The sequence below is a fragment of the Desmodus rotundus genome, chromosome 5 (genome assembly GCF_022682495.2).
Source record: "Desmodus rotundus isolate HL8 chromosome 5, HLdesRot8A.1, whole genome shotgun sequence".
In the NCBI taxonomy this organism is placed as follows: Eukaryota; Metazoa; Chordata; class Mammalia; order Chiroptera; family Phyllostomidae; genus Desmodus; species Desmodus rotundus.
The window spans coordinates 43,250,920-43,266,836 of NC_071391.1; the positions used below are offsets into that span (position 1 = coordinate 43,250,920).

A 15,917-nucleotide genomic window follows, 5' to 3' on the forward strand; every position below is an offset into this window, starting at 1 on the left:
TATTTCACTTAGCATAATGCCCTCCAGTCTTTTCATTTAAAAAGGTGTGGCTTTTCTGTCCTAGGTGTCTGGAATTTTTTTCCCAGGAATATTACTGTTTTTGTCTCATTATATTTCCTAATTGTGTATTACTACTTATAGAAACCTTGTAATGACTATTGTTTTTTAAAAATATTCCACAAAATATATCTACTTTATACTATTTCATTCCAAAACTAATAGGTTTTCAGTAAATCCTAGAATTTTTTTATAGACAAATGTATTACCTATATTTTAGAGAAGTTGGAATAGTGTAAGCTCTCATTTTTATTTTGCATCTTATTTCAATGTTTATAATTTTCTCAACAATATAAAGAAGCACTGATAGTCAGCATCCCTGTCTGGCCTGGACTTTAAGTAGAATGCCTCTGGAGCTCTCTCCAGTGTGGGGTACTAAATATTGTTTTCAGATAAACGGTCTTTATTACTTTTGGTGGTTTGATGTCTAGTTTTAGTTCCTGATTTTATTTTGAACAGAAATAAGAGGGACTTCCATCCCTCTCTCTCTTCAGGATCTATGACTTAAATGGGAGGACATCCTGTTTCCACCAGTTTGTCAGCCCACATGCCTCCCCTATCTTAAGCTCTATGGTAGTTGCTTTTTCCTCTGCTAGAACTTTCCGTTCTTTCTAATATGACCAGAGGGGAGCTCTGTCTCATTTTACTACTTGTTCTCCAGAACTCAGGCCTCTGCTTTGTATAGGTGAAGATCTTTAGGGAAAAGAGGGCCATAGTGGAAAGGATTAAACTAAGGAAGCTGACTGAGAAAGCTCAGACTAGAGGACAACACCAGAATGGAGAGCCAGAACACAGAGCAAGGAAACTGCCTCCTCCACTCACCTTGGCCCCTGGTAACCCCTGCTAGGAGGTCCTGGAAAGAACCTCTCCAAATGGCACTGCCTTCTGTAGCTGCTTCAACTCTCTTGGCTACACCTCTTCTTATACCATTGTTGCTGAGAGTACATCTTCTCTTGTTCCCTGGGGCCTGGGCTGTTGCACAGATTGGAGCCCTGAGTTGCCCTGGTCCTTCTCTGCCACTTTCCAGGGCCTCCAAGAGGCTCTCTCTAATTGTTTTTCCCATGTGCATCAAGGTTCGGTGTCTTTTCATCACAGCTCCAACAGACCCCCAGTCATATTGTCTTCAGATTCTATAAATCCTCGCCTTACCAAAAGGCCCCCAGCAATCTCAGAAGTGGATCCAACTCAGGTCAGGAAACAGAGATACTCAGTCCCCAGTCCCATGGAAACCATAATTAAATGGCCATCTCTGTTTTGATGAAGGCCAGTCTGTGGCCCAGAATGGCTATAAATGTGGCCCAATATGAATTTGTACATTTACTTAAAACATTATGAAAATTTTTGGTGATTATGTGTCACAATGTATTTAACATGTGGCTCAAGACAACTTTTCTTCCAGTGTGGCCCAGAGATACCAAAAGGCTGGACACCCTGTTTTAGGAAGAGGTGTCCCTCCTCTTCTCTGAGTCTCTGCACTCCTGCCCCTTCCCCCAATACACACATCTTCCTTCAGCCTATTTGGGGACCATTTTCTAGTAGGCTTGTACGTTGTGCTTTATCTTTCTCCACTTCCTTTTTCTTGAGTTATTTCTCCCATATATAAGCATAAAAATGCAGATGGCTTTTCTTCTGGAAACCTCCTGTTTGCCCCTCCATGTCAACTTTGCACCCTGCTCTGTACCTATGAGTTTAAAATGTATGACCTCTGGTTTATGGTTGGATTTGGCTAATGAGAGGTATTTTGGAAAGCCAGAGGGCAGCCAGAAATATAAGTTGAAAAAAATATTCTTATGAATCTCTTCCTACCCAGTGTTGAGCAATGTCTGTGTTCTTCTCCTGAAGGCTTCCTGTCCTTATGACGTGGTTCCCCCATGGTTCTTGTCAAATCTGGTCCATACTGGTATCTGTTTCTTCCCACTGCTCCTCAGATCTATCAAATGGTAATGACTTTTGAGGTTGCCAGCCAGGTATATTTCACCTTCCTAATTTTATTATTGTTTTTTTATTATTATTTTTAAAATTATTTTATTGTTGTTCAAGTACAGTTGTCTGCATTTTCCTCCCACCACTCCCTCCTGACCCCAGCCATCCCCACCGCCCTCCCCTGATTCAAACTCTTTCTTGGTTTTGTCCATGTGTCCTTTATAGTTGTTCTTGAAAACCCTTACCCCCTTTCCCTCCATTATCCCCTCCCACCTCCCCCCTCTGGTTTCTGTCAGATTGTTCTCTTTTTTTTTTTTAATTTTTATTGTTATTCAATTACAGTTGTATGCCTTTTCTCCCCATCCCTCCACCCCACCCTGTCAGATTGTTCTTAAACTCTCCCCCGACTTTGGGATATTCTCTTCATTATATTCTCCTCTGTCTTCCCTTTTGCACATGCCATCTGTTTTATGCTGGGACTTTGACTGGGATGCTTCCTCATCTCAACTATCTCTCTCCCTGAACCCTATTCTTGAATCTGCTTCTTCTCCTATTCTTTTACAAACTTCCTGAAACATTTCTTTTAATGTACAGCTCCCAATTTTTACTTTTTCTAAACCTATTTGTGACTTACATTTTCCTAGTAAATCAAAAATTTTTCTCTTCCCCCATTTTCTAAAAGTTTACATAGGGTTATTACTGTTCATTTCTTAAATGTTTGATAGAATTTACCAGTAAAGACTTGATCCCATGGAGCAATATTTTTGGCGATACAGCTGCTAGAGCAAGGGAAATAAAGGAAAAAATAAACAAATGGGACTGCATGAAATTATTTCCTGAACAGCTAAAGAAAACATAAGCAAAATGAAAAGGGAGCCAACCCTATAGGAAAACATATTTGCCAATGATATCTTGGACAAGAGTTTGATTTCCAAAATATATAAAGAACTCACACCACTCCACACCAGGAAGACAAAAAAATAAAAAAATCCAATAAAAAATAGGGAAAGGACATGAACAGACACTTGTCTAAGGAGGACATACAGAGGGCCTACTGGCATATGAAAGGATGCTGAGCATCACTAGCCATCAGAGAGATGCAAATTAAAACCACAATGAGATACCACCTCACACCTGTCAAAATGTCCATCATAAACAAATCAACAAACAAGTGCTGACAATGATTTGGAGAAAAGGGAACCCTAGGGCACTGTTGGTGGGAATGCCTACTGGTTCAACCACTGAGCAAAACAGTATGGAATTTCCTCAGAAAACTAAAAGTGGAACTGCTTTTTGACCCAGTGATTCCACTGCTGGGATTATACCCTAAGAATCCTGAGATATTAATTCAAAAATATCTATGCACCCCAATGTTCGTAGCAGCACAATTTACAACAGCCAAGTGCTGGAAGCAACCTAAATGCCCATCAGTACATGAGTGGATTAAAAAACTATGGTACATTTACACAATGGAATACTAAATAGCAGAAAGAAAGAAGGAACTCCTACCTTTCGTGACCATATGGATGGAGAGTATTATGTTAAGTCAAATAAGCCAGGCGGTGAAAGACAAATACCATATGATTTCACCTATAATAGGAACCTAATGAACTAAACAAACAAACAAACAAATAAGCAAAATAGAACAAGAAACATGGAAACAAGGAACAAACTGACAGAGACCAGAGGGGAGGGTGGAGGGGGATAAGGGAAGAAAGATGGGAAGGGTCTAGTTAAAGAACAAGTATAAATGACCCATGGACATGGACAACAGGGTGGGGAGTAACTGTGGGAGTGGAGGGTGGGTGGGGCAGGGGAGACCAATGGGGAAATATTGGGACAACAGTGAAAGAACAACAACAACAAAAAGACTTGATGCAGTTTTTTCCTTTTTACACCATTTCCCCTCCTTTCTTCCAGGATTTCATGTAGTCAACCCACTTTAACATTGTATCCTTCTTCTATGCCCATAATACTCTGAAATAAATCTATTAAAGCATTAATTTACTATCGTCTCTGCCCTGCTTCATCAACTTCCATCTCTGTTGTGTTGCTGTCCTTGACCTCTTATTAACATGTAGCACTGTTCAGAAGAGGACTTGAGGCCTGTTGCAGTTTGGCCCCAACCTCCATCTCAAACCCCATTACTCTCCACTGCTCCCTCAACATTGAGTTCTTAGCTGTTTATCAAAAATTCCATGCTTTAGAAATTTTAGTGTCCTTTTTAATGCTAGTGACTTATTCTGGCATATTCTACTCTCACTCTTCAAATTTTCCGCTCTAATCTTGCATCATTTGTGAAGCCTTCCCTGATCCCCACAGGCATAATTAGATGCTCTCTCTCTAAGGAATTTCCATATCTCAAGGTGTGACTCCAGGTCTTTGCATGTATCTCTGCTTTGTCTTTTTGGTTGTGCTTTGCCTTAGTTTGATGTGTATCTTCCATCTTACCATGTTTAAAATCTCTGTATTTTTTTCCCACAGCCTTATGAGGAACCCAGGAAATAGTTTTTCTTTGATCTAAATTATTGATTTAAAACCTCTTGACTATTTTTGGAGCTTCAACCTTGTTTAAATCTCTTGCTCAGCCTTAATGTTTTGTATAATTTCTGACTTTAGGTAGTTAGTCAGTGTTTAGTGTTAGTGTTCCAGTCAGGTGATCCATATACACAATAATCTAATGTCCCAATTCTAGGATTTTTTTTTATTTGGGGGGCTTAAGTTACTGTTTCAATTACCAGTTCACCCCCTCATTTCCTCTCGGACTGGCCTTTGTATCACTAATGTTACCTGTGTTGCCTATTTCTTCCTCTTCCACTGGGGTTCTTCATGTTAGGGTTTATAACATGAAGTCATTGTAGGATACATAATCTTGGTTTTATGTGAAACAATGCCTGCTACGTCTTCTTCCCTCTGGAGCAGCAATAACCTCAGAACATGGTTCTCCTACAAGGATGACCTGATTCTGGGTACCGACCATTCCCAATTAACCTTGTGCTATTCCCTTCCAATATAGCCTGTATTAACCTCTGTCTTCCTGATAAGGAACTGTCATTTTGAAGACCTACAGGACTGGCTGAATCTTGAAGTATGAGTTTGTATGTTTTTGTTCTGTTTTTCCTTTGGCTTCACAAAACAAATCACTTTTTTCTTCACTGGGAGTTTCTTCCTGGATTTGAAGAAGCCATGAATAATCATGCTTGCCATCACAAGTGTTTTCCTGTGTAGGCTCTGTACACTCGATTTCTACAACCCCTGTCAATCCAGTGCAATGTTCATGTTCTTCAGACTCTTGAATGTCCTCCCTTAGATTAATCTGGAACCATTTCAGTAGTGATTTTGGCGGCTGTGGTGAGACTGAAATGTAGAGATAGTGATTAAAAAGGGGCAGACTTGTGAGTTAAGGTGAGATAACATATGTATGACAATAGCTACAGGGCTCGGCCTACCCTTGTACCTTCATTTTGAATAACAGGAGACATTTGCTATTTTCTCCAGCCTTATTACTCTGTCAGAGTCTCTCTTCTTATAAAGGCTCCTACTTATTGATCCATTCTTCCTCTCATGGTTCCACCTATATCACAGGGTTCATTGGGGGAATGTTGTATACTGGTTTTGGTGTTGCTCCTCCCCATCTCCTACTTCTTTCCTCATCCTTCCTGGATCAGATCTTGCTTGGACATCAAACCAGATCATCCCATTCCCCATTTCAGGAAGCCTCTCCCCGCTCCTGGCTGCAGGGCCTTGGCACTCTCTTGACATGGCACCCTAGAGTATGCTGTTCAAAATATTCCCTGCTGGGGTTGTTCCCTGTGGCCCCAATAAAAGGAAGAGATATTGTTAGACCTTTGTTTGAAGAGGAGACAGAAGTACTAATTGGTGTCTGGGTGGTAGAAGCTTCACTTTGGATCCCTATAGGCAATGCCTGAAAAGGTGCTTATTAAATACCCTGTTCTTAGGGCCTGACTGGTAGCTTAATTTCTCATTCATCTGTAGGTCAACCAGTGAAGCTCTTTGGTGAGTAATTGCAAAAGGTAGGCCCAAAGAAAAGAGATACATACAAACTCCATCACAAATTAGCTTTCCTCCAACCTCTACAGATCTGAATAATCTGATAGTCTTTGGGGCAGAAATACATGGTCTTGATATCATTATGGAAAATTAGAAATACTGCCAATACTCTGTACATCATCTGAGGTCTAATTGGACCTTTCGTTGTATACAGATACAGGCAAAGAGGGGTCCAGGTGTGTGAGAATTCCTTCCTCTAAAGGAGGTAAACATCTTGTCCCTGTTCAATAGCCAGTTATTTGTAAATATGCTCCTTATTGAAGCCCACAGGGTGAGTTACAGGGAAACATTTATGGAGGCACCTAAATCAGTGTCCCAGATTACTATGGTTCCAGGACACTTTACCTCTCTTTATCTGCTTCCCTGATGAGAAGTAGAAGAGCTGAGCTTACTGGGGCTGGATTTTCCTCCATATATATAAGATTATAATGAGGAACATTTGCTGGGTCCTGAGGGGATAGATGGGACATCAGATGTAATTATTTCTTACATTGTTTTGAAGACACTGTTATGTTCCAAAAGGTGGGCTGAGTCTTAAGGTTGGTCAGCTTTAAAGGTAATTTGAAGCAGATGCTCAGGTGATCAGATCCACATTTCTTGACACCCTCCACCTCCCCACCCAATAGTATTTTCTGGGGGTGCTGGGGAAACATGGATTGGGAGGGAAGATGAAAACAGTTAGGAAGGATATAGTATTTTTGACTGGGTTGCTCCAGGTTACTACTCTACAGACATCTGCCCATAGAATGAATCTATTGTTTTCTTAAATCAAATGTATCATTTATGAGTCTCTAAATTTTCTGTTTTTATTAAATGGATTTCTCCTAATACATCATTTATTTCTTATACTTCAGTGAAAATAATACTATTTTCAGCATTTGATAGAGAATTTACACACATATCCCATGGGATTCTTTCTCACAATGACACTGTGAGGTAGGTTTTTTTATACTCATTTCATCTGTGAGAAATCTAAGGCTTGAAATGGTTAGATGCTTTGCTTAAAGTCACACAGCTGATATATGGCAGAACTATTACTTGAATCAGGATCTTGACTCCTAGTCCAGTTTGTTCCATGACACCAGAGTTGTAGGTCCACTCAATTCTCCCATCTTCTCAGCCCTCATGCCTCCTGATGTCATCATATAGTCTCCTCAGCAGCTGTGGTTGAAGGTACGGGCAATAATCCCACGGTTTCTTTTGGAGAGAAAAGCAAAGGGTTCTTGGCTATTATAAAGCTGTGCTATGGACTATGCTTCTGGACCAACTTCTGCTTCTTTCCCTCATGTTTAGAGAACTTTTTCTGTTTTTCATGGAAACTGTGAGATCAACTCAGTTGCAACTTTTCTGCCTAAAATAGGAATCACTTATGTTATGATCTGAAGTCCTCTCAGATCTTGACCCAGGTCTCTGTGTGCCCTTGTGTTTTTCTTTCACATGAAAGAATTGTGGTCTTAGAGGTATTAGCAAGTATTGGGGATCATGTAATGCCTCAATCAATCTTTAGTGTTTGATTCCTCCACTGCTTATTTTTGGCCACAGGCCCTGGATGTTTGTCCTTTGCCTTGCAGCAGTCACTGCTGACATGGAGACAGGATGGTAACCTTGTAGCTCAGGGATCAGTAAATGTAAGTTCTTGTCTGATTGTGTCATAAAATTGATCTGGGACTTTGGGTCATAACTTTTTTCTAGACTTTAGTCTTCTAGCCTGCAAAATGATGATTTGGGCATAGTATATGTTGGGAATCTCAATAATTCCATACACTTTGTGTGATTACATGGAACATGACACTGGAGGAAATATCTTCCTATTTTCTATCCTGTTCTTAATAATGTGGCTGTGATACAGAATTTTTTGGCTTTCACATGGTTGTTATTACCAAGAGCTTCTGTTTGTTCCAGGTCACCACAACTCTGAACTTTGTGTCTACTCCTGTACAACAGCACCTTGAAGAAGAGGGAGATACAGGAGGTGGTGAAATCAGACAGCCGTTTAGATACTAGGGAAACAAGATATGCATTTGTGAAATGACTGGACAATAATCCAAGGAAGAACCTGATTAATATTGGAGTCCTCAAAGACCATATATTCTGTAACTTGGCAGTGAAGTTTGGCGAGTGAGATATCTCTAAATTAAGGAATTTTGCAGATGTTAGGGTTTTGGGTGGATTCAGATAAAAGTTAGTGGTATAATGCTAGGGGTCAATATTGACTAAATCTAGCACCAGCATTCATAATTTGGGAATATGAGCATGACAGGAAGCACTTTTATGTAACATAAGTTCCTGAGTATTTACTGAAATCTGGCTATGTGAATTGCTCTAGGTCACAGATATATTAAGATATCTGACTTGGTCTGATCTTCTAGGCCAATGCATTTCCCACTGGACCAAGTTGTCTTGCCTCTTCTGTATTTGAAGATCTTGCAGAAGTATTGACTAAACTGAAAATTATTTCTAAGTGTTTTCTGAGAACGAAAGAGTGATGGTGATGGTGGTTTTAGTGAGACCTTATATCTTGAGCCTCCAACCCCTATATCATTGAATTTAACCTGCCTTTTTATTTTTTTCCAGTAGTCCTTTGATCTTTTAAGTGAGATGATCACCATGATTCTTCTCAATAATTCTCATCTCTTCCCACATAGTTTCTTCTTGGCTGGCATTCCAGGGTTAACTGCTGTCCATACTTGGATCTCACTTCCCTTTTGCTTCATGTTCCTCCTGGCAGTGACTGGGAATGGTGTTCTGCTTTTTCTTATTCGAACAGAACGTTGCCTTCACCAGCCCATGTTTTTCTTTCTTGCCATGCTCTCCTTTGTTGACCTGGTTCTCTCCCTCTCCACTTTGCCCAAGATGCTGGCTATTTTCTGGTTTGGTGCTACAGCCATTAGCTTCCACTCCTGTCTTTCCCAGATGTTCTTCATCCATGCATTCTCTGCCATGGAGTCAGGAGTGCTGGTGGCCATGGCCCTGGACCGCTTTGTGGCTATCTGTAACCCACTGCGTTATACAACCATTCTTACCCCAATTGTTGTGGCCAAGATTGGAGGCCTGGTGGTATTGCGAGGTGTGGGGTTGACCATCTCTTTTCCAAGCCTGGCCCATCGGCTGCCCTACTGTGGCTCCCACACGATTGCCTATACCTACTGTGAGCACATGGCAGTGGTGAAGCTGGCCTGTGGGGCCACCACCGTGGATAACCTCTATGCCTTTGCTGTGGCAATCTTTCTTGGTGTGGGGGATGTGGCCTTTATTGCCTACACCTATTGGCAGATTGTGAGGACTGTAATTCATTTTCCTTCACCTGAGGCACGTGCTAAAGCAGGTAGCACATGTACAGCTCATGTCTGTGTCATCCTTTTCTTCTATGGACCAGGCTTTCTTTCTGTGGTCATGCAGCGCTTTGGCCCACCCACAGCCTCTGCTGCCAAGGTCATCCTTGCCAATCTCTACTTGCTCTTTCCCCCTGCACTTGACCCCATTGTGTATGGGGTCAAGACCAAGCAGATCAGGGAGCAACTGTTTAAAATTCTAACCCCCAAGAGAATTGATCCCACCTGAGTATACTTCTCATGATCTGGACCTCAGGGGCCAGGGTGACCACCCCCTGTGGGGTGGGAGACCCACAGCTCAGGTTATTTGCCTGGTGGGGACAGTGAAGAGAAGCAAATAAAGTTGTCCTGAGTGTTTGGATGTTGGGAAATCTCTTCTGAGGCCTATGCTGTTTAGATAATGTGACAGAAATTTGAGAGGGACTGAAGTATCTTAACTGATTAATCAATGACTAATTTTTTAATACTTTTTCCCTAAAAGCTTATGATTTACTTGTGTTGACAGAAGAAATGCTCTATGAGATTAAGAAACAATTAGAACTTTGATGAATATAAACCAAGTGACTTAGGAGTTCAGGGAGAAATGAATTTGGTACACATTTTAAACATATGAAAACATAGGCCACTTCCCCCCACCAAGACACTGATACATAGCAAGTTTATGGGAGCAGAGAGGCTCTCTCATAAAAACAAATTTGGCATCACAGAAACAGGGTTTGAAAACTATGGAGATACTTTAGAGTTTTCAGCTTATGAGAGAAACACCTAATATATTCATGCTCCATCTCACTCCAGAATTGCAGCTAGAGCTTGAGTTATTTATTCCATATACTTTTTCAGCCTGTTTTTTGAGATGGATGACCCTCTATGACTCCTGTAGTGCTATGTAGTTTTATGCTCTGAGAATCATAAAACTTCTTTTATTTCTTCATTTTTAGTCTCAGGTACAGACGAGTTAAAGTTTATTGCACACACAATTATTGTTTTAACTATTCATTCCCAATGCTGTTGCTCATTTTCTTTTTGTTCTTACCATGGCACTCACTTTAGAATGTTTATTTTTAAGTATTTACATGTTCTGGTAATATATATAGTATTGATTGACTGTTATGTATTCCTAATATATATAAACACCCTTCTTTAGTTCCTTAGATGTCCCTGCATCTTCCAGCCATGGTAGTCTGTGTTCTCTCTGATGTGAATACTCATTTCTGTCTTTATCCTCCGTGTGCCTACTCATTTTGAAATTCAGTTCAAATTTCACCTCCCTGAAGATTTTTATAACTAGATCAGTCAGTTGTTTTCTGAACTGAGAGCTTTGTATACATTTATTTTATTATTCATCACAATTTATAATTATATATAATGATTGGTTGAATGATTTCTGTCTTCCATTTCTACTAAATGGTGAGTTGTATTGTATTCTTAACTTGCTACCTGATAGGCACTCAATAGATTCATGTTCAATAAATAAATGTCATTATTGAATGAACTGCATTCTAGCACATTGCCTCACCAGTTACACTGACATATGTGTGTTTTGAATAAATGAATACATACATTTTTAAAGTGTAACACATAGGCACTCCACAAATATTTATTGGAAAATGAAATAATTTGTGACAAAATTACTGTTGCAATTACAATCACTATTCACAGTCTTGTCTTCACTGCTGTCACCATGACTAACACCCCCTTAGCTTAGTCTTTTCAAATGGTGTAATCTCAACTGGTGGTATTTTAGACACTGCACATTCACTGGAGGTCATAGTTATTCTTACAATGCAGACTCACTGCTTCGTGTAAGCACAGAACAAAGAGAAAACTAATATTTGCCTTCGTTCCCCATCTCATTTGCTCATCTTTTCTTTATATTTTCTTCCTTATCCTGAGTATTTATCAGGCTCTCAGTGTGATGATGAAATAATCTTGAAAATATAGAAATTATGTTAAAATGTGATAGTGTTCTGTTAGAAATTGGTTCCAAGTCCTAGAGGACTAATTCTCTATAGGAGATAATGAGCAATAATCAGACATGGGTGCAGTCAGGTTGAAGCGATATTATAAATGATCAGGGCATAGAAGACAAATGGGCCTGTGTTATGGGGTGGGTAGGAGGAGGGCCAGGGCTAAACTTTTGGTCCCTAGGGGGAGTCTGCCTCAATCTTTCCCTAAGCAGCTCCTGCTGTATGTCATATTCAATGATCCTATTTTTCCTCTGCAAAATATTGATCTTCAATATTAGTAGTAAGAAATTAGCTCTTCGAAGAAAGGGCAAAAGTGGACACCTCCCACCAACTTTTGTCTGTGCTTCATGGGTGGAAGTGGAAGAAAGATCTGTAGGGGGGGGCGTGTAGTGACGGGACTGCAGAGGAAGATTCTTCAGTGGATGGAGGATGAGTGGTGTTTAGCACCAATGGGCTGAGAGATGTCTAGGTACTTTTGTCCAAACTAACTTTGAACAATCTTAGTCTGAATATGCATTAACTCTTGATAACATGAGTTGCTCCTGTTAAGCTCTTACTCTATGGTACTGTGAGCCCTTGAACATAAAGTACTGCAATAAATTCATTTAATACCCACAAATACAAATGAAGCAGATGTTTTCATTATTCTCATTTTATTTCATAATGAAAATATTATAATTTCTCCTAATTGGAGACCATTCATTTTGTCATGTCTTTTTCCCCTCTGGTTTAGTTTCACTGTTCTTGTTCCCAAGTGTAATTTTCACTTTTTCTTGTAAAAACAGGCCAGCGAATGAACACAGATTGTTGCTTTTGATGTTCATGTCATTAATGTATTTCATCCACCACCTCTCCCAGTTGTGGATATATCTCCTAGGTGCTCTTCTTCATTAAATGATGGCTTGGTCAGTATTTGTACTGTATTTTTTGGCCACCCATGATTTTGTAATGGCTTCTGTATTCATGTGAATGACCCATTGATGTTCTTTATATTCTCGAATTTTTTTTTTACCCCCAAAGGTCCCTACCTCATGTCTATTATCATGGCTTATCCTTGAGAGATTACTGTATTTGTTTCCCAGCATTCATGCTTCACTCTTTTCTCTCCACACTCCCAAGCATGAGATTATGATTGTGTCTCACTCTTTTGTTTAATATCTTCACAACTTTCCACTGCTCTTTAACATGACCTACAATGTGCATGCTAAGTTTTTGGCTTACACATCAGGTTCAGTTCCTGAGTACTGCATCCCAAAATTTCATGATTCTTTCAGGTCTTTGAAAATATCAAGCTCCCTTCTATGTTGCATCAGGGATTTCGTGTCCTTTCCCCACTCCCACATCTCTCTTTGCTCTTAATCCATTCTACTATAACTAACTTAAATTAGGGAGGGCTTTCCAGAACTCCTCAGACTGAGAAGATTCTCCTTTTTCTGCTTTAATACATTATAGTATTATCTATAATATTCATAATTGTTATTAGGTATCTGTGATCACATACTGAACATATATCATGACATGAGTTATGATGACAAGGACCATTTATCATATTAATGGTTCGTTTTTTTCTAACATCTAGCAGAGTACTTCTATTTGATGTATATTTACTATTCATTGAATGAAAAATGGGGCTTCCCATAATATGTGAATGAAATAGTTATTGAGTGGATGGATGAAGAATAGACTATGCATTTGAAACACTATCGCAAAAGAGAAATGTGGCCATATGGGTGGACTGACAGCTGCTTTATCAAGGATGGGACAAAGGGAAGGATTTCCTTGGTTATGAAAAAATATTACAGAGGAGGTCTTAGCCCATCTCTTTGGGTACCTGCTGAGATGGATAGGCTGAGAATCTATATTCATCCCCTACTTGCCATGGTACACTGTACTTGAGGTCCAGAGACCTGTCACAATCCACCAGAAGAAAAGCAGAGTGCTCAATTGACCTGAGGCAAGTGGCATTTGTCTTAGGTTAGAGTTTCCAGAAAAAGACTCTGAGGCAGAGGTTTGCATGCAAGAAGCTATTGTGAAGTAGACTTGGGAATGACACCTGTCAAAAATGAGGGAAGCGGGATGGAGCAGATAAAGAAGTTAAACCATGATCAATTTCTCCAGATTCCTGAGCTGACTCCAGGGTAGGCTCTTGAGTGGCCCTTCAGTGTTATTTCACACTGAAGAGAGAGGGTCAAGTCTTTGTATTCCAATAAAGACCAGTCATTTATTGAGAGCTACACTCAGAAAGGAATATTAATCTTGGATGAGGCAGCTCTGTTTGTCTAAGGGACAGTGACTCAATATGAGCTTTTAACAGCCAACATTCACAGCAGATGGAACAATAAACACATTTAATCACAGAGTCCAATGAAGAAATTTTTGGAAGAAGTAAGACTGTCATTACTTGCAGATGACATGATACCATATATAGAGTACCATAAAAATTCCAACAAAAAGCTACTAGAACTGATAAATGAATTCAGTAAAGTAGCAGGATATAAAATTAATATCCAGAAATCATTTGCATTTTTATACACTAATAATGAACTATCAGAAAGGGATACTAAGAAAACAATCCCATTCAAAATTGCTTCAATAATACCTAGGAGTAATTTAAACAACGATAAAAAAGACCTGTACTTGGAAAGTTATAAGACACTGAGGAAAAAAATTGAAGAAGACACAAAAAAGTGGAAGCTTATACCATGTTCATGGATAGGAAGGATTAACATTATTAAAATGTCCAACATACCCAAAGTACTCTATAGATTTGGTACAATTCCTATCAAGATACCAATGGTGTATTTCAGACCTAGAACAAATATTTCAAAAATTTATATGGAACCACAAAAGACCCCACATAGCCACACCAATCTTGAGAAAGAAGAACAAAGTTGGAGAAATCATTCTACCTGATATCAAACTATACTACAAGGCCATAGTAATCAAAACAGCATGGTACCAGCATAAAAATAGACACATAGATCAATGGAACAGAATAGAGAGCCCAGAAATAATTTCACATCTTTATGGTCAGTTAATACTTGACAAATGAGGCAAGACACATACAATGGGGTAAAGAGTTTATTCAATATATGGTGTTAGGAAAATTGGATAGATACATGCAAGAAAATGAAATTATACCACTTTATTACACCATACACAAGAATAAATTGAAAATGGATGAAGGCTTAAATGTAAGGCTTGAAGCCATAAAAATCCTAGGTGGAAACATAGGCAGTAAAATCTTGAAAATTTCTCATAGTGATAATTTTTCTGATATATCTGTTCAGGCAAGGGAAACAAAAGTGAAAAATAAATAAATGGGACTACATCAAGCTAACAAGTTTTTGCACAGCAAATAAAACCATCAACAAGATTAAAAGACAACCCACTGAGTGGGAAAACATATTTGCCAATGATATGTCTGATAAGTGTTACTGTACAACATTTATAAAGAACTTGTAAAGAACTTATGAAACTCAATACTGCCCACCAAAAAGAAAAACCAAACCCAATCCAATTAAAATTAGGCAAAGAACCTGAATAGACACTTCTCCAAAGAGAACATACAAATGGCCAGTACACCTATGACAAAAGGATCAACATCTGTAATCATCAGAGAAATGTAAATTAAAGCACAATGAGATATTATCTTACACCTGTCAGAATGGCTTTCATCAAAAAATTAACAAACAACTGTTGGTGAGGATGTGCAGAAAAGGGAACCCTTATGTACTGTTGGTGGGAATGCAGACTGGTGCAGCCACTGTGGAAAACAGTATGGAGTTTCCTGAAAAATTAAAAATGGAACTGCCTTATAACCCAGATATTCCACTTTGGGGAATATATCCAAAGAAACCAAAGCAGTGTGTCATTGCAGCATTATTTATGATAGCCAAGATTTGGAAGCAGTACAAGTGTCCATCAGTAGATGAGTGCATAAAAAAGCTGTGGTACATTTACACAATTGAATATTACTTGGCTGTAAAAAAGAAGGAAATCTTGTATTTTGTGACAGCATAGAGTATTATCCTGGAGAGTATTATGCTACGTGAAATAAGCCAGTTAGAGAAAAACAAATACCATATGAGTTCACTTAGATGAGGCATCTAATGAAGAAAAAAAAAACAAACGAACAAACAATTAAAAAACAAAGTAACTGTGTTGAGTATGTCCTGTGAGAATGAGAAGTATGAGCTTATTGAACAATGTGAGCTTTCCTAGCTCACTGAGCATGAGGTTTCATAACACAGCCATCCGGATATACTGGCTTAAAAGTGATGACAAGCACTGGACAGACGTGAACTTCTTGGACAGGCACAGGTGCCATTCCCTGCTCTGCAGATTTGCCGGACAACTATCCCTAGGGCAGTAGACTTAGCTCTACATACCTCCAGCCAATCTGGAGGGTATGTCCAGGTGGGTCTGTGTGTCCTCTGGGACCCACCAATTGGCGATAACATCTTGCCTGCCCAGGGCTTTGTACACAGTCGCCAGCTTTGCCTTGGGGAAGTATTGAGAATAAAGTTGCCTTTCAGAGTGAAGGAGACAGAACCAGCATGAAAGT

General features: G+C 39.4%; 1 protein-coding gene across 3 annotated transcripts; it reads left to right on the forward strand.

Moving 5' to 3' along the window:
• Positions 1–5,850: 5,850 nt before the first annotated feature.
• Positions 5,851–11,932, forward strand: LOC112317588 (olfactory receptor 52E4). Of its 3 annotated transcripts, none has more exons than XM_045183624.2 (2): positions 5,851–6,014; positions 7,954–11,932. In XM_045183624.2, exon 2 carries the CDS (start codon positions 8,650–8,652, stop codon positions 9,610–9,612), a length of 963 nt encoding a protein of 320 aa, XP_045039559.1. In that variant the 5' UTR covers positions 5,851–6,014; positions 7,954–8,649; the 3' UTR covers positions 9,613–11,932. The 3 variants fall into 3 exon arrangements, with proteins under 3 accessions (XP_045039559.1, XP_045039557.1, XP_045039558.1); XM_045183622.2 differs by having other exon boundaries at positions 5,851–5,997; XM_045183623.2 differs by lacking the exon at positions 5,851–6,014 and adding an exon at positions 7,620–7,679.
• The last annotated feature ends 3,985 nt before the right edge of the window (positions 11,933–15,917 follow it).

What these genes read in the sequence shown, in the direction of transcription:
- LOC112317588 (XM_045183624.2), top strand. Translation starts at nt 8,650, where the DNA reads ATGATCACCATGATTCTTCTCAATAATTCTCATCTCTTCCCACATAGT.